This window comes from Manacus vitellinus, unplaced genomic scaffold (assembly GCF_001715985.3).
Source record: "Manacus vitellinus isolate BGI_N305 unplaced genomic scaffold, ASM171598v3 scaffold_6_pilon, whole genome shotgun sequence".
NCBI lineage: Eukaryota > Metazoa > Chordata > Aves > Passeriformes > Pipridae > Manacus > Manacus vitellinus.
Window position 1 is genome coordinate 19,153,788 of NW_021940750.1, and position 27,545 is coordinate 19,181,332.

The 27,545-nt window shown below is 35.9% G+C and overlaps 1 protein-coding gene across 1 annotated transcript in view; it reads right to left on the reverse strand.

Moving 5' to 3' along the window:
- Positions 1 to 1,573: 1,573 nt before the first annotated feature.
- The window catches only part of SEC23A (Sec23 homolog A, coat complex II component), a 29,492-nt gene continuing 3,520 nt past the window's right edge, over positions 1,574 to 27,545 (reverse strand). Inside the window, exons 2-20 of the mRNA XM_018082752.2 lie at positions 26,919 to 27,160; positions 25,247 to 25,304; positions 24,901 to 24,987; positions 23,506 to 23,742; positions 23,327 to 23,406; positions 22,391 to 22,535; positions 21,905 to 22,063; positions 21,065 to 21,180; positions 18,839 to 18,962; positions 17,616 to 17,696; positions 15,816 to 15,905; positions 14,433 to 14,539; positions 13,273 to 13,426; positions 12,496 to 12,573; positions 11,283 to 11,444; positions 9,706 to 9,792; positions 8,066 to 8,221; positions 7,405 to 7,470; positions 1,574 to 3,096 (exon numbers count right to left, since the gene is read on the reverse strand). Of these exons, the coding sequence (XP_017938241.1) occupies positions 3,007 to 3,096; positions 7,405 to 7,470; positions 8,066 to 8,221; positions 9,706 to 9,792; positions 11,283 to 11,444; positions 12,496 to 12,573; positions 13,273 to 13,426; positions 14,433 to 14,539; positions 15,816 to 15,905; positions 17,616 to 17,696; positions 18,839 to 18,962; positions 21,065 to 21,180; positions 21,905 to 22,063; positions 22,391 to 22,535; positions 23,327 to 23,406; positions 23,506 to 23,742; positions 24,901 to 24,987; positions 25,247 to 25,304; positions 26,919 to 27,139 (2,298 nt within the window). The 5' untranslated portion in view covers positions 27,140 to 27,160 and the 3' untranslated portion in view covers positions 1,574 to 3,006. The remainder of the gene's footprint in view (positions 3,097 to 7,404; positions 7,471 to 8,065; positions 8,222 to 9,705; positions 9,793 to 11,282; positions 11,445 to 12,495; positions 12,574 to 13,272; positions 13,427 to 14,432; positions 14,540 to 15,815; positions 15,906 to 17,615; positions 17,697 to 18,838; positions 18,963 to 21,064; positions 21,181 to 21,904; positions 22,064 to 22,390; positions 22,536 to 23,326; positions 23,407 to 23,505; positions 23,743 to 24,900; positions 24,988 to 25,246; positions 25,305 to 26,918; positions 27,161 to 27,545) is intronic.

A 27,545-nucleotide genomic window follows, 5' to 3' on the forward strand; every position in this document is an offset into this window, starting at 1 on the left:
TGCAGTTCGAGAAAGGAGGAAACACAAAAGTAGGGGAGTGAAGGACTATTTAGAGACATTGGGTATATTCACATCTACAGAGATAGATGGGACCCACAGAAGGATGGTGAAAAAGATGGGTAATGTGATTGTGAAGCCATATCATCCTCAGAACATGTGATGATCCACGAAGGTACACTGAAAAGGGGCTAAATTTTGCAGTCATCTTTAAGAAGGCTACAGAGGAAGATATGAGAAACTACATGCTGGCCAGCTTCAGCTCAGTCCCTAGACAGACTTAGGACAACTCCTTAGGATCCATTTTGAAACAAATGAAGGACAAGTAGACAGTGAGGAAAAATGTGGATTTACAAAGGGCAAATCAGGCCTGACAATCTGATTGCTTTCTTTAATGAAATTACTTGCTCTGTGGACAAGGGGGCGGTAGTGATTAGGATATACAGCCCTCGGGGACTCCATGCAGCAAAGCCACCAGTTTTGCCATTGAAAGAGCTTCTTCCATAATGTCTACAAGTCACCAGTACCATACCTCAGCTGCAAAGACACTTGTGGCTGCTCTAGCCTTGCAAAATCATGTTTCTCTTTCCTGACACTGAACTTCCTTGCCTCAGGTTTGCCTGTTTTCACAGAACCACAGAATGGATAAGGTTGGAAGGGACCACAATGGGTCATCTTGCCCAACCTTCCTGCTCAGGCAGGGTCATCCTAGAGCACATGGCACAGAATTACATCCAGACTGGTTTTTTAATATGTCCAATGAGGGAAACTCCACAACCTCTCTGAGCAACCTGTTCCAGTGTGCAGTCACCCACACAGTAAAGTTCTTTCTCATATTCAGGTGGGACTTCCTGTGCATCACTTTTCTTCTGTTGCCTCTTGTCCTATTGCTTGGCAAAACTGAGAAGAGCCTGGTTCCTTCCTCTTGACATCCCCCAGGGATATCGGTCGCTCCTCCCAGCTTTGTGTCATGAGTGAACTTGACGAGAAGGCGTCTGCCCCTTCATCCAAATCACTGATGAATATGCTAAACAGCACTGGGCCCAGTATTGAAACCTGGGGGACACCACTAGAGACAGGCCTCCAACTAGACTCTAGTTTTACCTGTTTCATGCCATGAGACAGCTCCCAGCTGTCTCAGTATTCTGCAGAGCTGCTTAACTCATTTGTGCAACACCAAGGATAGTGATTAGGTGCAATGGTCCTCTTGTTCTCTCCCATTTCCAAAAGATCTTTGACAATGTTAAACACCTGAAGGTACAAAATAAGCTAATGTTGCCAAAAATTTGGATTAAAAAAAAAATTATTACAAGGTGAAAGCTGGCTAATGGAAGGAAAGCACAAAAAACCCCATCCATTATCATGACTTGGTGACGAATTGATTTGCTAGGTAAACAGTACTTAACTGCCAAGTAAATTGGACATATTTGGTGTTGTAAGAAAAATTAAGCTGTTTATTAGCTAAAACAAAACAAAGTCAAGAGGGCTATTGAATTATCATCTTCTAAACTAGTGTAAACAGTTCAGTACCTCTGGAAGTTTGATACCAATAATTACCGGAACAAAAGTGGTGAAGTTATTTTAAATTTTGTCACTACTACCTTTATTTCCACATTTCATTTCAAGAACCGACAGGAATCAGCGCAATAAATACAAAAGTGAGAGAAAAACATGTATTTTATTTGTTTTGAGGCAAATGGAGTTCATCTCATTTAGATCAAAGAAATGGAGAACAATAGATTTAATCAAGTTTTTAAGAATTTACAGAAAAACCACCCTCATGCTTCTCACACCAGTAAACGACTGAATTTCCTATGCGAAAACCTTCTTCCTTTAGACTTGGCACAATTTTTTACTGCCCACTACCACACTTCACATCTTTGCTTGTCAAAATGTCATATTACCTATGTAAACGTGTTTTATGTGTAAACTTCAACAAGTAAATGGGAAAGTCTACTAATTTACCCATCAAAAAAATTAAGTATGAACTAAATAGCAAATTAATTACATCATATGCTATGTAATACTGTTTCAAAAAGAACTACAGCCTGTGGAATTCATAATAAAAAAGATGCAGAAACAAAAAGCAGATGTGCAGTGTCATGCATTAGTGTAGTAACATTATAAGGCAATAGTAAAAAAGGTGGATTTTTTTTTTTTTAAGTATACTTGCCAAGACAAAAATCAAGGCTGTACTCTTAGTCAGTTTATTTTGGTAGTGTAGGATTCCTTTTTAGCTAAAAGTAGAACTAGTTTTTTTTGAGTATATTCACCTGTTAACTGTGTTTGATAATACTTTTTTGTCAAAATACACGTGGATTTAAATTTCGTGCAACAACAGATTTTATACTTTTCAGTTCAAATTCTCTATGTTGAAATAAAGAAAAACTCTGTTCCCAAAGAATCAAATCAGGTAAATGGGAAGAAATATTTGAAATTAAATACCCCTAAAATAAACACAATACATGAACAGTAATATCTCTGCAGGCAATGAAAGTTCATCAGCCTAAGTCAAAAGACTGAGTTAATATTATTTTTATATGGTTTTTGTTGGTGCTTTGTTCACTCCATGCTCAAACTGAGTAAGCAAAAGTAATCATGTGGCAGTCTGGAAAGCCCGACATCACCAAGGATTTCCTTTATTGTTCAATGGGCCTTTGTAGTGCTGAGCAGAATCAACCCCAACTCTTTAAAAATGAAACTGAAATTGCATCTCAAAATTGTTGCAAATGATCTCAAAGTAATTATAATATCACAGTAATCAAAATAACTGTTCTTTTTCCTCTGCTTATAACTTAATTTACTACCTGTCATTTTTACAAACTGCAGTTCACATTAAAACATTTGCTGATAACAAAAGCTTTTCTTTGAAAACAACACTGCTTTACATCTAGTCAGGCAGCTTGTGCATATCAGAGCATTCTGTCAAGTGAGACATGGGAAAGGGTAAAGGAGAAAAAGCTGAAATATGGCTGCAGATTATCTGTGCCTTTAGTGCACTGCAGAATCTCAGGCAGCACTAGAGACAGCAAGTTTCTTCAGATGATCCATAAATACTTGCAAGCTGACATCATCAGTAAGAATGGGTGCTCCAGACTCCTATAAAATAAGAGAAACAAGAAGAACTGATTATGCACATTGTGAAGAAAAAGCATTTTAAGGCACAATATGTTCCACTGAATAAACATTTTATAAATTTAGAAAGACCTTAGAAGCACACCATTACTGAAATTCTCCGACCAAAAAAAACCAGCAGACTGTACATTTACATAAATTTTCATATGTTTACATGAATTCAGGCACAACCCACAACTACAGTCTTTCATATTCATGCATACAGAAATGAGATGCTGTATAGCAAGATTTACATCAACCAGACAAAACTCACGAGTTTTTGACAGCTGCCAAATACTAACTTACAAATTTTTAGAAGTAAATAAAATTTCAGTGGTGCAGTTCCTGTATGATTCCTACCTCAGTGGAGCAGACAAAGGGGAGAGAAACAGTAATATGCAAGTGACACAACTAACAAATCAGTATCTGTCAGTGAAGCTCAGACATATCAAAATGATGAAAGGAAGAAACAAATCCACTAAGGGTCTGATTTGACACTGAGTAAAGGTCAACTGGCTTTCCCAAGAAGAGCTGGGCAAACTCTCTCCTCCTATAGCTCTGTGCCACCTCAGAGAAAGACCAAAAAATCTGAAAGTCACAAAAAATCAGAACACAAAAGCTCTGAAAAAACCTTTTGGGTGGATTCTTGCAATTTACTTTTTGACCTCAGAAGTATTTTAAGAAATTCAAGAAGTTCTAAATGGTCAGGTTTTAATTACTACTTTTGAACAAATTTAGAGTCAAAACAGCAGTTGGCAACTGCAAATGTTACATAGCAGCTCTCTTAAGTCTTTTGAGACCAGTTTGCCACTACTTCCATTTAGAGCTATAGTAAGAAGTCCTATAAATCTCAACAATTCCACCATTTCAAAGGTACTAAGCACTCACATTTACAAATTAAACTAGAGCTGTCTGAACTGTTGCAAAGTCTTCCAAAACACAGACATAAAAGTCTTAATGAGGATTCTTAGAAGCATCTTTTTGAGAACGGTGGCTTTTGAGAACTGGCTAAAACTAGTTCTCAGTTAATAGTCAAGGGACAAATCCAAATGCAGTAAGATCTCTTGGATCACTACAATACACATCTACTCTCAGGGAAGGCACACTAAATTACCTATCGGCTGATGGCAGCAAGGTGAGATTAAAGGATGCTCTACTTCCAAGCCTGTTAAATACTAAGCTTCAGCTCTCTTATTTAAGAATCATAGAATCATTTAGGTAGAAAAGACCTTTAAAGTCATTGAGTCCAACCATTAACCCAGCACCACCAAACCCCCCCACTAAACCATGCCTGTAAGTCCCCCATCTACATGTCTTTTAAACACCTCCAGGAATGGTGACTCCACCCATTCCCTGGGCAGCCTGTTCCAACCCTGTTGACAACTCTTCCTGTGAAGAAATTTTTCCTAATATCCAATCTAAACCTCCTCGGGTGCAACTTGAATCCATCTTCTTCTCTTCTCCTATTGCTTGCTGCTTGGGAGATCGACCCTCACTTCTCTACTACCTCTTTTCAAGTAGTTGTAGAGAGCAATAACGTCTCCTTTGACCCTCCTTTTGTCCAGGCTAAACAACCCCAGCTCCCTCAGCTGCTCCTCATAAGACTTACACTCCTGACCCTTCAGCAGCTCTGTTACCTTTCTCTGGACATGCTCCAGCACCTCAATGTCTTTCTTGTAGTGAGGGGCCCAAAGCTGAACACGGGATTCAAGATGTGGCCTCACCAGTGCCGAGTATGGGGGACAATCACTTCTTTGGTCGTGCTGGCTACACTACTTCTGATACAGGTCAGGATACCACTGGCCTTCTTGGCCCCCTGGGCACACTGTTGGCTCATGTTCAGTCACCTGTCAATCAGCACCCCTAGGTCCTTTTCTGAAAATTTCAACTGCATCTTCTATAACCAACCACATAATAGAGATGCATGAAAACTTTACTGCTATCTTCTGAAAATGCTTTTCATACTGTAAAGGCACCGACCTATTAAAGCTTAAAGAAAATCTTTACTTAGAATATTAAAAACCAAACTAGGCCATTCATAACCTCCTGAAACATGGTTTCAGTGGTGTGTGGGTGCCCTCTTCAGGTCAATGTGGACTTTCAGTTGTGCACAAAATAAAATTATATGAAACAATCCAGGGAGCTCATGAAAAAAATGAAAGCAAGATGCAAATCAGTTTTAAATTGTCTCTAAACTGTCACATTTTTCATTTCATAATTTGTACTTTATTCAACTTTGTTCACAAAAATCCCTGCAAACACAAGAGCATATTATGTTGAGCACATACACTGCAATGCCACTGGAGAGATTAATACATTTCTTATGTTACCCTAGAATTCCTCTCACAATTAAAAGGGAAAGCTGTCTTTTGTAAGACGTATTGAAGAATCTCACCTATCCAGCATGAATAATTTTCTTAGAGCAGGTAAAGAATTGTTTTGTATTTGCATTTACATTTGTAATACTGCTTTACTTGCTTATTAATTAAATGAGCAAAAAATAGTTGTCCTGTACTGTTGGAAATGTGAATTTCAAAAATTTCCAGGTAATGTTTAGATAAAAACAAGACCTTCCAAACTACAGGATTCGTGTGTATGTTGTGGGGTAAACATGATGAAGAGAGATAGTAACAGACGGCTTGTTAGGTTATCGATGTTGGAGGCAAGGGAATTTGGGATTTGGGTTCAAATCATGCTGGCTCCAACATAGTACAGAGTTGTCAAGTATTTTCACTCTGGCCCCCAGTGCTCTTCACTGCCCAAAGCTTCATTTGAACCAATTCATCCTATGAAAATGTAACCCTGAAAAACTTACCTGACAAAGACCACTGCCAAAAGATTGCTACAGAGCTTTCTCACTCATGACTTTACACTGTCAACGCTTTAGCAAAATACTCTAAGAGCACAGTTAATATGTAGCTGCAAGTGTCTGATGCCATTACATTTGCATGAGAAAATGACACTGCACTAGCATTCACCCACAGCAGTGTTTCTCTTCCCACTAAAGAAGCTGAATGTGGAAGGAACACACGGGAAAATAGATGCAACATTCAAGAGTACAAGCTGCTCCAGAAAGTTTAATTTGTGAACTCTTACATAACTTCCTTCTTGAAGACAAGATTTGTAAACTGATTCCTGGTCAACTGGGCCACAAAAATTCTGGAAAATGTCAGTACACTGGCACTGATGTATTTTCTTGTTCTTGTCCATAACTATCATCAACATTTATTTCCCCTATTGCAAAAAGGTCCCTTAGTCTTTATGTGTGGTAAGTACTCTCATTGCCAGGATTGTGAAGGTATTTATAGGGATGAGGTCTAAAGCTCTGTGAGATAGGTGGCCAAGGAGATAACAATAGAAGGCTGCAACATGCTGACTGAAGAGGAAGCCATAAGATGAAGGTCAAACAGCTTCACTAATGGCTCAGCTGGGGGAAGGAGATGGCAATACTAAGGTGTTACAGTTCAGTTCTGCCCTTCAGCAAGATATGCACATGTTCATCTGCAAGCCACGTAGCTCAACCCAATCAAAGCTACCTAAACCCTCACTGTCCCTCCTTTATATATGAAAAACACACCCACCAACATGAAAATTATAAAGTGGCTGCTCTCCTACCATCTTTTATGGCAGCCAACAGGGAATCAATCCTGTTTGACTACAGCAGGTATAAAATTGGTATTTTAAGTCTGCCATGGTGTGGACAACCCTACCTCTCAGAGAGGTTGATGGGCTTGCTCCTCTCTCCTCCCCAAAGCAGGAACACCTCTTTGGTAAGATTTGTGCCTCTGCTATCTAGCGGATAATTCTCGATGAAACTAAACTTAATTACAAGTTAAGTTTAATGAATTGTAAACTGTAAACTCAGCTTAATCAATCATTGGCTAGCCTTAACATATTTAGAGCCAAGGCAGCAAGTGCATTCCAAATCTTCATATTTGTAGCCTCAATAAACTATCTATTTTTGATTTTGCAAAATTGTCTCAGTGAAAGTCCTCGGGGGGTCTCTGTTAGGCAAACATCAAATTAGTACTCCTAAGACAACACTGCATAAGAAAGTTGGCTAAACATGAAAGCAGCCTAACAGAAGCTTAAAATAGCAAACCAGACCGTTTTTGTCTAGAGACTAGAATTTTCTTAACTTTTATAATTTTGGTTACATCAGACCAAAACTAAATTTCTTTTTCAGTTTCAAAACTTGGCATTGTTACTTATATGTACACAACGTGCCACTTGACTTCTGAAATAGGGAAAAAGAAAACTGTGTACAAGCTTCATCAGCAGATTCATACTTACCTGTCCCCATGCATACATATTGTTATGGGTCTGAGAGGGATTTACTTTTGAAAGCAGGAAGCGAGCCTTTAAAAAACAAAACAAAGACAGTAAATTAATCTTCTCAAATAGGATTTTCTTGCACTCAGAAAAAAGTTGCACGTGTATTTGAAATATGTCATTTCTATTATTTGGAGATGCAGACACCTATCCAAAACTGCAAATAGCACCTCTATAAATAAATCTACTCCCTGGATGCCATAGCTATAATGCAGAATTGCTAAGAACTTTTTGATGCGGTTGAAAGTAAGCTTTTGTCTTTTTCTAAGCATTAACAAAGTAAATGTGAATATCAACAAGACATTAATGAAGAAGTTTTTAAAAAATAACACAAAGAATAACTCTGGTATTGGTTCAGAGACCCACACAAGCACTGTCTTTTCTGTCCCACACACCTTACACAAAGAATCCAAGAGTCCAAGTCAGAAGGGTAAAAATAATAATAACTAACTGAATTTACAGATTAGAGAAAAAGCTGCTATTAAATATCTGGCTCTGTAAAAGCTTTAAGATTCAAAATGTTCACTTGCAATTTATATATATTTTAGAACAGAAATGCATTTTTACTACTAAAACATCTCATGACATTACCAACACACCATTTCCTAGATTATATAAATACCTGGCTTCCTCCATGCTCTGTATCAATGTATCTGGGCATTGGAAATCTGGAATGAAGAATTTCTTGGGCATCATCTATTGGAGCTTGTAGCAAGTGGTGAAAATTTTCATATTCCGGCATATCTTGGTACCCTGACTTACGCCACTGAGCTATGGTCTGGGCACAGGGAAAAGAAAGAAGTTTAGAACTGATTTGCCAATCTTTCTTCGAAAATACACAGGACTTTTCTGAGGAAAATGTGCCATTGGTGGTCTTTTTTTCTATCACTCACCCCTTTCTGCCCTGCATGCAAGTTAATTTTTAAAAGCCAAGATGTGCAAGTAACATGCCACTATATTTCTTTTTTTTTTTTTAACTCTTAACATTTTGTGATCCATCTGTCTTTCCTCTTTTGTCATCTTTGGTATGTTAAATATTTAGTTTAGAAGGTCAAAGATACTATTTACACTTCTCTATTTTGCATGTCTGTGAAACATAAGAAATAAGTATTTATAGTGATATTTATCTTTCAGAGCCTGTAGCGAAACCTCATCACTTTCTAGCAGTGAAGCTGGCTGCACAAGGACAGCTCAGTGACACAGCCTGTTGTTAGGAAAGACCCCAGGGGGGACTCTCACCAGACATTCCTTCCTCCTCTGCTTGGCAGCTGCTTTTAAGCTGAAGATCTCATTCCTGACTCCTGCTTGAGCTACACAGCAGCCACACCTGTGTCTGAGCATGTACCCTACTCATCCCAACTCCCATCCAGGTACCTGCCTACCTAACTAGAACCTGGACCTGCTTCATCCCCATCGACTTGTCTGGTGATGTGGACTAAAGGCTGAGCCTGGCTACTGCCCACAACTACTCTGCTTGCCTTGCTCAGGTACACTGGGGGCCAGGTCTTCACTGGCAAGACCCCTGACTGCCTTGTAGGGATGATCAGTTCCCTGTTCCCATTCCCTCACAGAGCAGCCCACCCCTGTTGCTTCCTGACAAAACTGAGATAACATTTTGCTGCTTAAGAAGCATTGAAGTTTAGGAAATATTTTTATCAGTGCAGCTACAAGGATATGATCCAGAACAGTATTTTTCAAACTCTCAGCTGTGAACCATTTACAGTTGCAAAGTAGTAAAAAGCAGCAGCTCAGTTCCTCCAGAGAAGCAGAGAACTAGGAAATCACAAGAATTTGTATTTCAATTACTAAGGAATGTCTATCTACCTAACTACCAGGAGCAGTTCCATTCCTCCAGGACAGTGCAGATGAAGGGTGAATATAAAACTGTGTTCTGACTCCCTATCCCTGAAGAACTAATTTAAAAATCTAAAATAAATGAGTGAAAATTTGGGGAGAAAGGGAGGGGCAGGGAATAACATTTTTAAAGGTAGAAAAAATACTGATCTAAAACAAATAATCTGCATATTGAAGCTAATTAATCTTAAATTCATCATAAGAAATAGGACCAAAACATCAAGTAATGTCAGTTATCTGTGTACAGGCATGTCAAAGTACCAAACTACAAACTTTAACCACAACTCTACTATCAGCCAAGCAGATGACAGGGTCAAATACTAAGGTGCATTGGAACTGGTGCTTGACTTCCATAATGTAGCACTCCTATCAAAAAAGAGTATTTATGTAAGCAATGACAACTCTTACCTCCCCATGATAAATAAGGATTTGGAAAAAGGTGTCCATAAGGAGAATGCGATCTGGTAAAATGCTGCTGCTATCCAGAAGAACAGGCTAAGGTTTAAAAATAAATAAAAAATTACCAACTGATGCATAATTGGACAATCAGATGGCATTGCCAGCTTTTTGAATCAGTAACTGAATCTTAGGAATCACTTACTAAAACTCCATATTTGCTCCTTTTCATGTCCCACATCTGCAACCCACACAATCTCATTCTGAAGTTATCCAGCCTGATTCTGAATACATAACTTCATGAAAGTAATAAAAAATGTATTCAAGACCTGAAACTTCTTTCATTATTATGTGATTTTCTAGTCTTGCAAGTACCTCCATATTTACCTATACAATGTCATTAATTTGAATTGTATTTCAATGTATAAAGATTTAGAAGTTATTTGAGTATAAGATTTGGAGGCTATGGGTTGTTTGGGGTTTATTTTAGTCTTGTTCTTGCAGCTGTTATTACTGTGCCTATATATCCACCAACACTGTATATAGTAAATATGCATGACTTATGAAATCTAATGTAATATTTAAGGTTTTAATTCACCTTTTTAAGGGTAATGACAACATATTGTTGTCATAATGGCACTATATGATTTAACTGAATCAGTACCATATGATGGACTTGAATCAATATTGCTAGGGATACCAAAAATATTAACCATTCCAAGAATGAAAAAAAAGTGTTATTACTCATTCTACACTGAGACATCAGCTCCTGCTTAATCAGATTTCTCCTTTGCATCACACCAATGTGATTGCTTGTTTTTCATACATGGGAGAATGATCTTACATCTGTGAGCTTCACACGCCACCTTATTATTTTAAACTCCACTTTTAAAAGTCCTTTTTTTTAACCCCATGGATAGTTTAAAAAAAAAAATCCTAACAGAACTTAGAATTCCAACCTGCCAAGAGGTTTTACTACTATGTTTGTTTCACTGTCTCACTCTCTTTTATGTAGCAGATTATTTTGGCTGTCTCCTGTCTTATAATTCTTTCAGAAGCTTCTTGGAAGATCAGCTTTTTATTTTAGGTTTATACAGAACGTGCCATGACCAGGTCAACTGGAAGGTTCTGTACCAAATCTACACATAAACGGGAACCACATCAAAACTAGAAAGTTTGGATTAGGGCATTAAGATAGAGGAAATTTTGTACATTTCAAAAAAACCCCAACTTTTCTTTCAGACTCCACAGAAAAAGTACATTTTTAATTAAACCCATTTTTGTTTATATTTACATTCTGGAACCACAAACACAAAAGCAAATCTGCTACATCTCTCAAAAAATAACAAAAAAACCCATTCCTTAGTTTAAAACATCACCTCTTTAAAAGGCGATTTTTGATCTCAAGACTTCTACATCAGAATTCTGAGATATGCCTTGTTCATAGTACGTTGTAAATTAAATGAATATTCTTTCTCATAAAGTAGATTATAAATCAACACCTTTTATAACATCCAATAGTGAGAACAAGAATCACTTCTCTCAGAAAAGCACCTCTTAACCTACTATGAAGTTATATTTACTGATACCTCTGGAGGTCCATTGAAAGAGTAGGCATAAAGAATTGGCTGAACCATGATAAGTGACTGGGTTAGATCTTGACGCATAAAGTGATGACGATAGTATGAGCTCTCATCTGGACTGTTGTTAAAGACTTGTAAGAAAGGAGATCTTCTCAAGTGAAACATAAACTGCAAAACAAGAACCATTTGTTTGAACTCTCAGAGATAAAAAGGACAATTGTACAAGGAGAGAAATGTTTTCCACAAACTACGAGACCAATGCCACAACAAAATTGAATTCTAACTCCTTTAACATTTCTAACTTGAATATGCAGCTCTGCCAGTTTTTATATACTCTCATGACAGTAGAAGAGGTATCAGAATGGATAAATCTACAAAGCCGCTTTGAAGTAAGAGAAAAATTTAATATTTCTTCTTCTGCAGTACTAACTGATAAATAGTATGACTAAATATTGTTAAATCCTTTCTTTACTCTAAGTTCTACTGTTCCTGTGAGGAGGCTGCTGTGCTGGAACAAAGTAAGTTATAGCATGTGTACAGAAAAAAGAATATCAACCACAGCAAAGTTGAACTTTGCTAGTAAAATGGAAAAAGTATATTCCCTCATTGTTGAATCAAATTTTCCACATGCTGAATCAGTCTCTCCACAACATTTAACACCTTGAGACAGACTGGTAGGTAGCTCAAACAGAAATATTATGGAAGTCCATGGAGAGTCCAAAAGTGACATATCTGGAGCCATCAGAATGGAGTAATTTATTAGAAGAGATTATTAGCAAAGAAACTATTCAAAGTTTAATATAACCAATAATGTTTCTTTTGTGGTCAGTATTGTAAATAACATGGGAAAGAAACAATAAAGCAAACCCATACATTTTCTTATATTTCTGAATTTCTTCATTAAAACAGTCCTTAAAAAAGTATCATTACATGAATTAAAATTCAGGTAGGATGAGGATTTCATTATAGGAGAAACAAAAAATATACACAGTTAGACTAAGTTTAACTGTAAGGGCAGAGGACAAAAGGGGATATAGCAGCACAGGCAACAGAAGTGATTTGCTTTATGTCACGCAGCAGACAGTAGCTGGGGGTAGGGGTCTGTTCATCGTGATATCCAGCATAATGTCTTACTTCACTCTGTGCTACAGGGCCTCTTTCTTCACTGAGCATTCTCTTTTTATCACTTATAGATAAACCTTCCAATAGACAAACTCACCTGTGGGTAAAGTGAAAAGGTTTCCGAAAATCTGAAAGAGTTTGGATCGTCCTTGTGATATTCTCCAAATTTCTGACACTGGGGTAAAAGAAAAAATTATCTAAATTCTAAATTAAGAAACATACTTGCTTGGTCATGCAATTACTGTAAGTTTGGTTTTATCAGACACATGACTTGTGGTGCTTACAACTTTGTTTACAAACAGAAATCTAGCAAAAATATTGACATAAGTTCTCAACAAGCAGTGATTTTCTTGCATATGTGGCTTTAATGGTTTTTTGGGGGTTTTTTCCCTAAAATCACTAAGCAGAGTTAGATGATTAAATTATTGAAAACTACTTACTTACAAGTAAAAAGAAAATAAATAAAAAAAACCAAACAGAAAATTGAACTTTTGAAAATAAAATTCCATATGGGTTTCTAGATACTTTGCCTCCCTTTTTTTTCCCCCCTAAAAATATTTAATCTACAATATCATTACAGGCAGCAGAAAATAGAAAAAGCTTTGATTTCTGCAAATCTCATGTCATAATTTCTCTTAACTGCTGGCAATTACCACGTGTTGAGGAAACATTAATCAACGGAAAACACACTTGTTTTTTTTCATTTAAAATAGAATATCTTAGTTAATTCTGCATACTCTCATATGAAAATGAAGCATTCAGCTCATTTTCTGTTTTTATTTTTAAAGAAACAATCATTGAACACTAGTCATTTAAGACTTATGAGTCTACAAGCAAGAAACCAATCTGACTGTTTCAATACGGCTCTTTTTACCAGGCGTATAAGTTGTCTGTCCAGCCACCTAAGCACATCAGGCCCCTCCTCTGTCTCTGCCCTGTACACTGCCAATCTAGCCATGAGAATTGCAGCAGCTTCCTGGTCAAAAGATGCAGCGATGTTTTGAATCTGGGTTTGTGCATCTGCCCAGCTGCAAAAGAAAAATACAATATTTTCATCACAGTGAAAGGAAAGATGTCCAACCACAAAATATCCCTTCAAAATTAAGGCAAAGAAAGTAGTGTTAGCAGTTTAACAAACTGATGCTGAAGCTTCAAAAAATCTGCTGGGTATAAGCAAGTAGCCTCTCAGTTAGCCATTCTTTAATTAGAAATGTTCCTTATTTGTACAGATGCCATTCAACAAGTGAAATAAAATATAACGTCACTAAGAACAGTTATTATATTTTTTAAAAAATTAATTACAAAAGGTAAGTTACAGAAAGCACCATCCATGAAGCTTACCACATATTCCCACACTAGCAACTTTCTTGTGCACCTTGATTGTTCTTTTCGATTTATAAGGTGAACTATTAATCTCATCTTTTATCAGTTGCCAAGATTTTACTAATACAACTAATGTAAGTTAACAACGTAATCATATCAACAGTTAAGGCAAAGTTTTTTTCAATAAATGGAATTTTCCATCGAATTAACCAAGCAATGATCTCCTTCAGTTTAAAGGAAATGTCACTGGACATTGAAAAATGCCTTTACAATATTAAACATCACATCCTAAAATTGTGAATCAAGGAAACTGTAGGTAAGGGTTACACGTGCAAGAAGAGGTATTTACATTCCCCCTGAACTGCAGCTGGCATTCTCAAGTTAAGTTATGAAGTGATTGCTGCCATTCTGTAAGTCCAACCATCTCCTCAGCTTAAATCACAGAATTTCACTCAAAGCTTCCCCCTCACCTAAAACCACTTGGTTTACTTCAGAGCACTCCCATCACATCATTATACAGCTACTGCAACTCTCAGAGAAAAATCATCCCCCAGAACAAGAGAGGCAACTGTCTCAAAGGTATGCTCATGCTTTCACCACCTGTGGCACTGTATATCCCAGAATAAGAAAATAGGTACAAAATCTATAGAGTAAAAGGCATATATATATATCCTGATCTTTCAAAATTCATTCATCACAAATAGAACATACTTTCTGGCAACTGTGGTCACTCTGATACGTCTCTGTCCACTGGAATGTTGGTACTGAGTCACAAACTGGATTGCACCACGTCCTCCTTGAGGAATGGGAGCATTGTGCTAAGTACAGGAGGAAAAAAAAATTAAATGAAGGAGAATCTCAAGATTTTACAGTATAACTTGAAAGTATGTAACTAATGACTAGAAAATCATAAAATTCTTTGCAACAGGCAGCCCAAGTTATATAAATTAATTGTCTGGTGCTTTGAGTATCCTTACTAAATCTGGCTAATGCACTTGGAGACTATTAAGGGATATGCTGGAAGCAGTTGCTGTCTCCAGCAGACATCCTTAAAGCAACCAATGCTCTCTCTTTCCACATGCCCTTACAGAGACAACATTTTCCAAGGGGCCTTACGATTGCTAATTTCATTACATTCTATTTGAAGACCTGGAATTACAGGACAAGAAACCTGATATTAGTCTAAAATGTTGAATAATGAATCTCCAAAACTGCTGTCAAAACAAAGATTGGATTCCAGGTGTAAATTGAAATTTCAAAACTCTAATCAGTGGAAATACAGGTTTACACACTAACTAGGAAAGTAACTCAAAAGAGAAAGATAGTTGAAATTAATTACCACATATCATGACTTGGCCAGTTTTAGAGCTACTAATAAAATAAGACCAAAATAAATATGCAAAAAGTAAAATGAAAAATGGCTAAGGTAAGTTCAAGTTTTCAAACCTTTACATAGATAACAAACTATGAAATACAGCATACTAATTATATAGAAACTACAGTCAGCTCATGTAGTTCCTGAGCTTCAAATATTTGGAAGAGGAAGTATGGGAAGGAGTGGCACATTTGCTCCTCATATTTTCATCCTCTTTCCTAGTAGCCCCTCAGGGAAACAGGAAACCAGGCTATATGCCCCTGACACCTTTCAATGAGGCCAATCTTTACTTCGAAATACTGAGCAATTGAAGCATAAATTAAAATGTGACATTATATAGTAATTACCTTGTAACTAAAATATTAGAGAAATACTGAAAAGCACTTTTAAATACACAGATTACAGTATTTTCATATAATGCAATTGAAATACATTTAATAAGTAACACTCTGAAAGGAAAAATTGAAGTTAAAAAGATTATGAACACTATCCAAAATTTGTAGAGCTCTTTGGTTCCCATTACCATAGTCAAGAAGAAGATTAGCTCATGTTAAGCAGTTAGTGTCCATCTCTAAATTTTGACAAAACAAAATGGCAGCATCATTTGTATCCCTGCTACTGTGCTTGGGGGAACCACACAAAACTACAGGCTTCAATGTAATAAATTACATAAAATAAGATTACTGTGTTTAGTAGACAAGTAGACAAATATTTATTACCTGGTTTACCACCTCAAAGTACAGTGCAAGCGTTGTAGTAGGATTAAGACCACAAATCTTCCACTGACAAGTGCCTCCTGTTCCAATCTCCTGCAGAAAGATTTTATAACACTTTTACAAACTAGAAGTATTTCCTTGTTTGTGAAATACAGCATCTAGCCATTATACACAACTGTTTAGAACTACTGTCACAAGCTTTCTCCCTGTTCAATCTGTCACCTTTCCACACACTCTTGCAAAACAACTGTAGCACTGGTTGTGGGAATAATAATAAAAAAAAAAAGAGATTGTTGTTTTAATCTTTTAAAACATTTATAAGACAAAGAGCTGGCATTAGAAAAAGTTAAAAAGCAGGTCAGAAACAGGAAAAAGACTTTGCTTAAACAGCCCCAAGATAAAGAGGTAAGAAGCACATGTAAGTGGAAAGACTCTTCTAGGGCGCAGCAGTAAAACTTCACGTAGAGAGCTTACATAGTATATTGTATAATATAACTAATAACTAAGAAGGTAACTGTACAGAGATAGTGACCTATTTCAACTGACAATTCTTTTTTGGCATCAAAGGAACATAAATACCCAGAAAAGCCCATTAAAATAATTCATTAACCATAATGGACACAGTGAAACTGAATAAAACATTCAAGGAAAATTATACAGGCAATATTGTCACCGTGCTTGTATTCGTTTAGAAGCATTATAGCTACAGGAATTGTCCACTTCCCACTGAAATGAGCTGCATGCATCCTCATTTTATTCATGTTTTACCCCAAAATTTTTAATTTGGATAATTTCAACAAAAAGGTGTTTGGAATATAAATTATATAATTGCAAGGCAAAAGAATGATAGAACAGACATGAATTCACAACTGAATTTCCTATTACATCCTATGAAATAGATATGTAGTTTAAATAAGATGATGTACATTTAATTGGTTTTTTGGGGTTTTAACATTTTTTGTAATATATGTGGTCCCTTCAGGCAACAAAATATTAATATCTGTACCAGATCACTGAGAAAAAAAAATGCTGCTTATATAGAGATTTTTAATTCACAAAGATGCAACCATAAACACAAGGAAAATTTAAGGAATGAAAAATGCTTGATTAAAGCAGGCCATTTGTGAGCATTTTCAAACTGGAAAGTGTTCTATTATGCAGACTGTTAGGAACAAAAATGAGACTTCTCAAATGTAAGACATTTGGTTACTTGCATGAATTGTTTTTTATTAGTAATCAAATGTTAAGAATATTATCTGATAAGAAAAAAAGTGATGATTTAAGCCTAATATAATTTAAAGGAGTTACTTCAGGAGCCTGCAATAGTTGGATCTTCCAATAAATTAAATGTGCATTTGGTGAAACAGCTACAGAAACGGGAAGGCAGAATCAAGATAAAAGGGATGTTTCCACAGTCTTGTATCATTCTCTTCTCTCAAGACTTTCTAAAAAATGTATTTTTACTGTTCACTTTAGATAAAAGGACATAGCTCTGATTTTAACAATAAAGCATTGGTTTCTGCTACATCAGAGTGTAATTTCTGCATAATAATTTTACAGCAACCAAATCTAAACAAGTGGACAAATCTTAACAAGGAACAAGGAGTCTGCAAGGTTTCATACAATGTGAATGTGATCTAGTAATGAATACAAGCTTGCACGTATTGAATTTAAAATTGGTAAAAATTGAACACTATTTGCTCCATTTATGGAAAAGTTTCAGCGTCTCTTCAAATCCAGAAATCTTAAATCCTATTTTTCCATAGTAGGATATTACCCTCATTTTCAGCAAAGTTCACTTACATTTTCTGAGACACAAGGTCCTTTAGAGTTGAGAGAGACACAGGGTCCAATTGCTCCAGAAATCTTTACTTCTCTTGAAGTCTTCATATTTAGAAGAAAAACATACATTACCATGCCATGCTCAAGAATTCAGTCATATTTTATCATTAGATAATTAAAACCTCAATGCATATCACATTATCGATACCTTTAGGAAAGGTTATACATACAATAATGCTTAGAGAAACTTTCCATGTGCTTACTTTCTACACTTAATTACATTTGTTTGCTGTACCAATTAGTACACCTGAAACAACAGCACAAACATAAATTAAAACATGGCGAAAAGTTGCCTAATTTATAAATGTGAGAGCCTATAAAGTATATTGGGTAATGTCTCTTTTCTAACCAAGAGATTAAAATATTCACAAGATAAGAGTAAAACTGAAGACTGCAAAGATAATGCTACACATATCCCAAAATGCATTTATATTCTATCTCCTAGACATATGCAGCTAAAAGCAAGATCCAGTTATTCACATTTTTCCAATGTCAAACATTTCCAATGTTTGAAGTGATCTGTACATCCCTCTAGACTTGGGGTTCCCTTTTTACATTTTCCAGGATCTTCCAACAAAATTCCCAAGAAAATGTATACAAAAAAAAAAGGGTTCAACTATTTGTCCCAGTAAAACAGAATTTTACTGAAAGTGAAAATAACCTCATATTCTTCTACAAGGCAGGACTGTGATATTTTGCAAGAAACATCATGGAAGACAATACCTGAACCTATAGCACATTCAGCTCTAAGCTTCTCAAAAGGGTGGAGGTGGAAATGACCATTGTTTAAGTGCCACAATGGATTCTGAAAAGGATGGAAAATGAAAGGAAACCTGTCCTGAACTACGTAGAGAAGTTGGACCAAAACCCAAGAAACACTCACTACTGATATCAAAATCAAAGCACATGGCATTTTGAGTTTCTAACAGAGACGTTTATTTTAGTTTAGTTTCTCTTTTAGCTGTCACTGAATGCAGAGTGAGAAGGAATTACCACTATACTTAACTCACATTTACAGAATCACAGAACTACAAAAAGACAGCTAAGCAGTAACAGCTATATCCAAGCCAACCTTAACACATCTGTTTAGCATGTTCCTAAAAATTCCTTTAAAGGGCAAAGATTCCACAGTTTGTAGCCATCCTATTCCAGAGTTTCACTAGACTGAATTTTTGTATGCTTACCTTTATTTCTAATGTGCCGCCAAATCCCATTTTAAATTGTCCTTGCATATCTTTAGTGAATACTCTCTGAAAGGTTTGTTTGAATAAAGATGTATTGAAAGAGTCTCCCATTACCATGTAGCCTCTAGACAACAACAAAACAAACAAAACCCTTGAGTTAAAATAGATTACTTATTATGCAATAATTTAGCACATGGGATTTACATAGCTTATTTCTATTAAAGACTAAAACTAAAGACAGTTCATTGTGAGGTACATTTCTGCCTTCTTAAAATAGACTAACATTAAATTAGTATTTTGCTACAATGTTAGGGATGAAATTTTTAAGTTAGCTTCTTGCCCTATGCATCTTGAGGTTATTATGATTATAATATGTAACAAAATCACTGGGAATATACTATACTGGACTTTAACATTTTAGACGTCTCAAAACTCTGTCATGCAAAGTCAGCTTACTTCTAATATTTACAATTCCAAACTATATTATTTTGGGTAGCTTATTCATTATTTCAGGCTTAAATCTATGCTCAAGAAGCATGATTTATTTTTATGCTTAGCAATATTTTGTGGATGTAACTGCAACAGTTGCCACTTACCATGAAATACCATATAGTGCATTTAGAAAATAGTAATGGGAGATACTATTTTCATTCATCTAAAAATATTAATTAAATTCTATTAGTAAAATATGTCAATAGGTAAAACATTACACCCAAAAGAAGTTGTCAGGTGGATATTCAAAGATAGAAGAAAATGGACATGGGTGGAATCAGAAATTCTTCCCTGTATGTAGGATGTAACTAAAAAGAAAATAGGAACAGTTGTAGGAGAAATAGACAAACTATATATTAAGGATAGTTTTGCTAGAGGAGTGAAAACAGGGTGAGTCACATGAGCAGACAGAAAGAGTAAAATTACACCACTGTATATAGAAAAAACACAGCTTGAGTTTGATGCAGAAAAGGAACAGGTGTCAAATATGCAGATAAAATAATAAATTTAAACAAAGATTCTGAGCAGTGAAAACTCCCAACCTAGGGCTATACACACAGCTCCAAAAAGAAGCAATCCGGCAGTGTCAAGCTGGCCTGAAACTCAGTGGCATATCCTCATTACAACCTGTGGCTGCACTCTCATTCCTCTTGGATAGAGCATATGTAGCATGTGCTTAGGATCCTGTCATATACAGATATTGACACACAACTAAGAAGGCCTGTTACTCACATATATAACAGTTATTAAACTAATAAGCAAAGATGCTCCATTTAATTTCACCTGTACTTCATATTGACAAAACTAATGGTAACAAGCAAAAGAAATGAGTTTGGCACAAGAATCCAGAGTGAATACAGAAGACTAACCTAAAACTCAAGTAGTACATAAAGCAGATGGCTATACTAGGAAAGAAGAAGTATCATAAGTGTAGAATAGGTTTTCAGAAAGAGAAAGAAAAGACAGCATTTGAAAAAATAAGGAGGAAGACTTGGAAGGATTTACCAAATTAACGAGTGAATTACGAAATTAATACAAGCATGAGTGAAAAGCTATACCAGACTACAGAACTGTGTAACAGGAAAGGTAAGGGTGTTATACAATGACAGAAAATAGAGGAGTGGTTTCATGAGAAAGACTAGAACTTGCTTTAATTGTATCAAAGTGAACTGATGGTAAGACAAGTTGGAGGGAATACAAGATCGTGTCTGAAATGCAGATCTGGATAGGGGGAGCAAATATCAGGAGCAAGCAATGTACCTGATAATCACCTACACCACAAGCTGAACCTATAAACAACAATATATAAAAGAATGGCATAAACAAGACAGAAAGAATAACAGAGCGTTTTGTACCACTCTGAAGAGCAAGAAAAATGAGGATGACAGGTCCTTATCTTTACTGAAAACTGCAGCTTACATATACACACATTGAAAAACAGAAATAGTGTATATGATAAATTGTCTGTTTAAAAGATACCCGTGTTATTCAAGCCTCAAACAGATCACATTAAAAGAAAAACCCCCTTCTTATAAAACCCACAATTGTGGTGACAAACTTGCCAGAGGCTGAGAAATTCCAAAATTCCTGTATAAATACAACCAGCACAGTACAGAGTGTGTGTGTGCTTTTTTTTTAAAGCAGTTCATTTTTTGTAAATGCTTCCTGTTAAACAATTCAAGAAACCAAAAAAATGCATCTTCATATACTACTTAAAAATTAATAGACACATACCCAGTGTAGTTGGGACAACACTTCATCTCCAGAAGACCAGTCTGATCCAATGCACATGCATATATGTCAATAACATGACCATTTGTTGCAGCCCGATTAGCCAGGGCTTCAAAATGCTAAATTCAAGATGAAAATACAGTTCATAGCAATTTACAACGTGAACTCTCCCCATCTTCATACTAAATCCTAAACTCCCAGAATTTTACTAAAACAACATTATCAGACTTCATTCATATAAAAGTATATTTTTAGCTCAAGTTAAAATTAAGACTGGAATTTCAACACTTGAGGTTTTTTTCTGATAAGCTGAGAGCCCAGTTCACACTAGAGAGGAATGGTTGTTATTTAATCTAAATTTGCTATTTAATCTAAATCTAAAAAATTACTTTTATCTTTTTCTTTTTAAAATTTGCATTTAGTACTAACACAGCACCGAATTTACCATTCCAATCTCATGTGTCTATAGTGACAGGTGCCTGCGACTGACTTAATTGTTTAAGCTTCCATTATAATCAGTTAAGATGAATTCAACAGGTTTTGGACTTAGTTCACCAGCCCAAATCTACATTTTAGATTATATTAACCATGTCTAAACTCTACAGCCTAGCCCTCCCCCAACTACAGAGGCAGTTTTGAGCACCTGCCTCAGAAGTACCAGCCTTACACTAGATATACCATTTAGTAATATAAATTTTTTCTGACTTAAACCAGAGAAACACTCCAAAGAACTTTAATCTGACTAGAAAAGTTCTAGCTCAATATACTGAAATTTCTGAAGACATTCTTAGGACACACCACTATTCAGAGCCAAGTGAACAAAACCCCACCATCATCTCTTACCTTAGTACCCTTTTTCACATATTTTGCATTGTCTTTTTCAATATCATGCCACGATCTTATGGGTAACTTCAATTCATCCCCTACAACCATGCCAGGCCCCTGCGTAGCTGGGCCTCCAATGAACATCATTATACGTGCACCAGTATTAGGAAAAGTGCACTGCAGGAAATAAAAGACAAATAAAACCATCAGGTTTTGCTACAAATTGAACAAAATAAATAGCTGTGTGGGTATTTATCACACTGATACGATTCTAACAACAACTGCACTTCTACAAAACTTAAATCTGCCATTAAAGTCTCAATTTTGCCTTATTAAAACATGTAAATGTCCACAATATTCTATGTATGTAAGGGATGATATGCATCAGATCATCCTACAAATCTAATATGCATCAATTAGGAAGGTTTTTACATATTGATTGCAGCAGCTTTTCCGCAAGAAAATTATCTACATATTAGCACAGCTGTAGTTAAAAGCTATTACCTCAAGGAGTCCTACAGCTATAGAAAGAGCCACTCCAGAAGAACGTAAGGGCCGTTTTCCTTGTGGAACAGGCCAAGGATCCCGTTGCAGTTCACCCAAAAGATCAGTTAGATTCATATCAATTTTCTGGACTGGTTGCAAAAATCTGGAAACAAATACATGGAATTAGTTTAGAATTAAACTGTTAAATGAACATTTTATCAGTTGCTTACTAGCAATATATTAGATATATACCAGCAATGTCTAATTCTAGATTCTAGTCTGGATTCAGAGCAATGTCTCTGCCTCACCTAGATAAAGCCATTTGGAATTATTACATACACACTCAGCTTGACAAGTTCAGCAAGGAGCTTGTAAAACTAAAACTTGCTGACTTAGAGATACCATCACTATCCAGAAAGAACCCTACTTAGTCAAAAGAACAGAGCAGGTGATGACCTATGAATCTCAAAAAGAAACTGAAGTTTCACTACTGCAGTGAAAATCTAAGATCAGAAGACAAATTAACATATAAAATATCTTCTGTGTTGCTGCAGGCAGTCTACAAATACAGCTATTTTCAGGAGAGCAGACTGGCAAACTGTCGTTCTCTTTTATCATTCCATAGGGGAACACACAAGAAAACCAAACACCAGGCTGTGATTTCCAAATGAGAGACAGAAGAGGAGTAGAAGAGGGAATAAAAGGGAAGGCACAACTGGATATCCACATAAGAACGGGGCACTAAAGAAGCTATTAACACTTTCCAGCACATCAGCCAACAGAAGCATCATTATTTATGTATCTGTAACATGCATCTCAGAACACTTCCAAAGCATCATCCTGATAATTTTGCAATTACCCATTGAGCTGACTGTTTTCATTGTCTTAAAACACTGGTTTTCCAGTAAATCAGTGTAGTCAAGTTACCTGTTTTAGGTGTTTTAAGTAGATTACCTGTTAGAAGGTGGTGGCTGCTGCACTTGAGGACCCCGACCGACTTGTGAAACAGCTACTTTTGTAAGCCCTAGCATTTCCTGTAGTCAAATACATAAGATTTTATTACAAAATTTGTTTACAGACTATTTCATTATCATCACCTTGACGGCTTCCTTTTGTTTGCTTCAGTGCATTACCTGAAGCTGTTTTGCAGATAGGTCCTTTGTTCCTCTGAAGACATAACTTTTGGAAATTCCTTCACAGCCGAGTTCATGAACTTGCACCATTCGGCCAAAGGTAATGAGACCTACTAATGCAGTTGGCGGCAGGAGACTAAGCGACATCTGCATGGATTCCTTCAGAGCTTGCAAGTCTTCATCTTCCATGCATGTGTCCACAACATAAAGAAATATCAACGGCATCTGAGGACCACGCTTTGAGAAACACAATTATAATCACATGAAAAACAAATCTTCCAATATTTACAGGATCAAAAATTAACAAGTAAAGTACATTTTGTAAAAGTTTTAACTTTAATCATACCAATAATGTTAATGTTCCATCTACCTTAACTCCCTCTCAACTAGTCATCAGGATCTGGAACAAAACCCCTACCGTAATGAACTCCGCATGAAAAGGAAATGGTTACTACAGAAGAAAGGAAAAAATCCTTTCAGGATGTCACAACAGTTTTGAAGCATATGCCAATTACAACAAACTTTCATTGCTCCAAATGAACACAACAGTCACAAAGCTATTCACAATGATAAAATATTCCAAACTGATGACATTCTGTAGCATTTCACCTCATAATTTTAGTCTAGAGATCATCAGTTCTTTTTATTCTATCCAAACTGTACTATAAATAAACAACCCATTTACTTTGCATTACAAGAGTTGGCAAAAAGTACAGATTCCGTTCAGTGTTCACTCTTCTTTTGATTAACATTTGTAAGACTTCAGTGAGGATTCAGATTATGATCTGCCTCACTCAAGTCCTACAAATTTTAATCCTCAAAACTGGAATTTAGATATTACAAAAATTTGTAATTGCGAATATTTGCAATTTAGGGGTTTAGGTCCATTTTTTGTTTCTATTCAACTAACCTCCATGCTAAAAAAGGATGAATATTAAAATTTAAACACTTGAATTGAATACATATTAGCTGTTGTCTCCAAACCAGTTAGCCCTAAAACTAACTACTAATCATCCAAATACAAATTTCAATTCAAATTATTAATGACAGGTCAATCAAAAGTCAGTCAAATTTGAACTGAAATTGCTTGAGCAACTAACAACAGTGAGCAGCCTCCTGGCACAAACACAAATTAGCTCCCTTGTAAAGAAACAGACCTAATAGAAATATCGCCTTTACAATAGGCCTCTCTTTTTCTTTCCTTTTTTTTTTTTTAAACCAGTCTTATTAGCAATCCTAGTGTTCTTTTCCAACTGATGATCAGAATGTTCAATCTACTAACAAGCACATATATACCCAGAGTCACTACAATTCAGTGAAGAAGTAAAATTGAAATGAATTCTTTTTGTATATTGCAAGGCCATAAATGTTAAAGATTTTATCTAATGATTTTACCTGTACTACATATTCAATGCTGGAGAACTGAGGCAAAAGTTCAGCTGGTTGATTCATTTCAGATATGCCAGCATAAGTAGGAGGAAACTGCAAATAAAGCCACAGAAATTAAGCATAAATGGAAGATTATAACTTCCACAAAAGCAAAAACATACATATGGACTACTTTGCAACAGATGTTCACTACTGTTGTTATGAAAAAAATATCAATGCAATGTCTGAAGATACAGTTGCATACTCCTGCTCTTGCTGTCAATTTCAGCTTGCAACTATAATTTGAAAAATCAAGATTTTCATTTTGCCTTATAAAAATATCTTCTATATGCTGAATGTTTCATTTTCTTACCTGATTTCTCTGGTAACAGAAGTTGCAAGCCCAGAGTTTTGCTCGATAATCCACTTGGCTATAAAAGTACAATAAGAAAAGTTTATATAGCATGAACAATTCATTTTCCTCCACTGTCCCTAGAACACATTTCTTTTAGTGTTTCAAAAACACAGTGACTTTGGAAAAGCTTCTTTCTAATACACTTTCTCCTAAATACCCATATTACAAACTCAGAATAAGTGAAGTCTTACACAGATGTATCAGGCAAATTACTGTGCTTAAGGAGAAAGAATGGTCTTCAAGGAAAAGAAGAAAATAAAAAACTTGAAAATACTCAGCCCCTATACTAGAGACTTTCTCCATGCTTTTAGTAAATCTTTTTAACTCTTCCTACCTTTGCATTTTTCATTGTTTTCTGCTTCTGTCTATTAGCTGTCAGTCTGGGACTATCCTGAATTTACACTATGCCCTAAAAAAACAGGTTCCAACATTACAGCTACCTCTATAATGAAAATAACATTTTTTTTCAGTTGATAAGACTATCTCCTTATCTCTACATTTTTATTAATATAGTTAATATAAAAAATGCAAATTGTATCTTCATGCCATAGAGATGTCTTAACAGAGCCCTACTCACATCTTAAGGGAAAGTAAACTTTAGAGTTCTCAATGTACACTTCCTGCTACCATATCTTCTGTCTGCAAGGGCAAAAATCTTTTTAAAATATCATCAAATCTTCGGATAAGTCCCAGTATGCTGTAAACACAACACAGTTTTATTGCTATCAAATTATCTATACTAATTACAGGGGCTGCAAATTACCCAGCCCAAAGTGCCACACAGACTTCAAAAGGTCCCTCCACATTGAGCCTCTTGCTTCAAAACTGTCTTTTCTCCCAAGCAAGGACAAGTCATTCATAAAACTGAATTTGTTCTACAGGATCTTTTACATCACATCTAATCTCTCATTATCACTATCTAATCTCTCACTATCACTCTGGATCTTTCCCATGCCATCAAACTCCAACTTATAAATTTTTCTGTTTCTTTTCTATACTTCTGTAACAGGAATGACATATGAAACGCCTCCTTTGCTTCCAACCTAAACTTGTCCATGACTAGTCCACAATCATTTGAGCTTGTGCCAATACTACCCTTTAGCTTAAACAGCTTTTCACCCTCTCTCATGCCTTCTTCTGATGTTATCTATCTATCTGTCTGTCTATCACCTTCTGCTTTGGTAAACTAAACCAGCTAACCTGCTTTGATCTACAAATGAACTAAGGTCAATAATAAAAATAGTTTAGATCACTTGGAAATTAAACTATATCAGGGACCAACAGTTCAAAAGATACAGTATTATAACTTTTTACTGCAAGTCATTTTCTAGAGGCAAAATGTTAAGAGTATACTAACTCCCAAGATGTTCCAGAATAGTTCCAGAAAAATAACATACCTAATCAATAATTAAGTACATTGAAAAGACTCCTTAAGGAAAGCTGTGTCTTAAGTATATATGTTACCTACACAAATCTATGTGCAGAATCATCTAAGATCTCTAAGTTTGAGCTGTATACTCATGTGAGGAGTACTTGAATTTGCACACGCCAGATCTTTTGCACAGTTCAACTAGCACTATTCTCAAGATTTTAAGATAAAATACTGGAATAACAGATGCATTAGGTTTACCATAAGGGATTCAGAACAGCTCGACATGTGGTCCTACTGCACAAAACCGGCTCATACTGAATAGGAGGCAAGTCTGGTCGTTCCTTCAGTGGCGTGAAGAGGGCAGCCACTGGGACTACCATTCTTGTAGCTTCAAGACGACTTGAAGGCCAAACATTCCAGCTGAATCTAACTCCATCTCTGTCCTCATTCTGCTGGATAAATTCCAGGAAGGTTGTCATGGTCAACTTCTCTGTTTATCACTAAAATAAAAAGATAACCATTAGCAGAATGTTGACATACAAACATTTTTAACCACTAAACATTGAATACACTTTATAACAGTCACTCATTCAAATACTGTAATTGAGTTACAATCAATAAAACACTGAGTAGTGCTTCCTAAATCCTAAAAGCAGTGTGCAGAATTCTAAGAGGAAACAAAAAAAAATTAAGACTCATAGGATGCAGCAACTCCTTCAAAATAACAAATAGTTGATATATTGCAAGTTTTAGCAGTATTTATACTGCTAAAATACTTACCTTCTAATCACTTCTTGACTTAAGCAACAAACTCAGACAAGGAGTAATATAACTAAAGCAATAATTCTAGGGTTGGTCAGAGTAGAGATTATACAGCAAACTAAT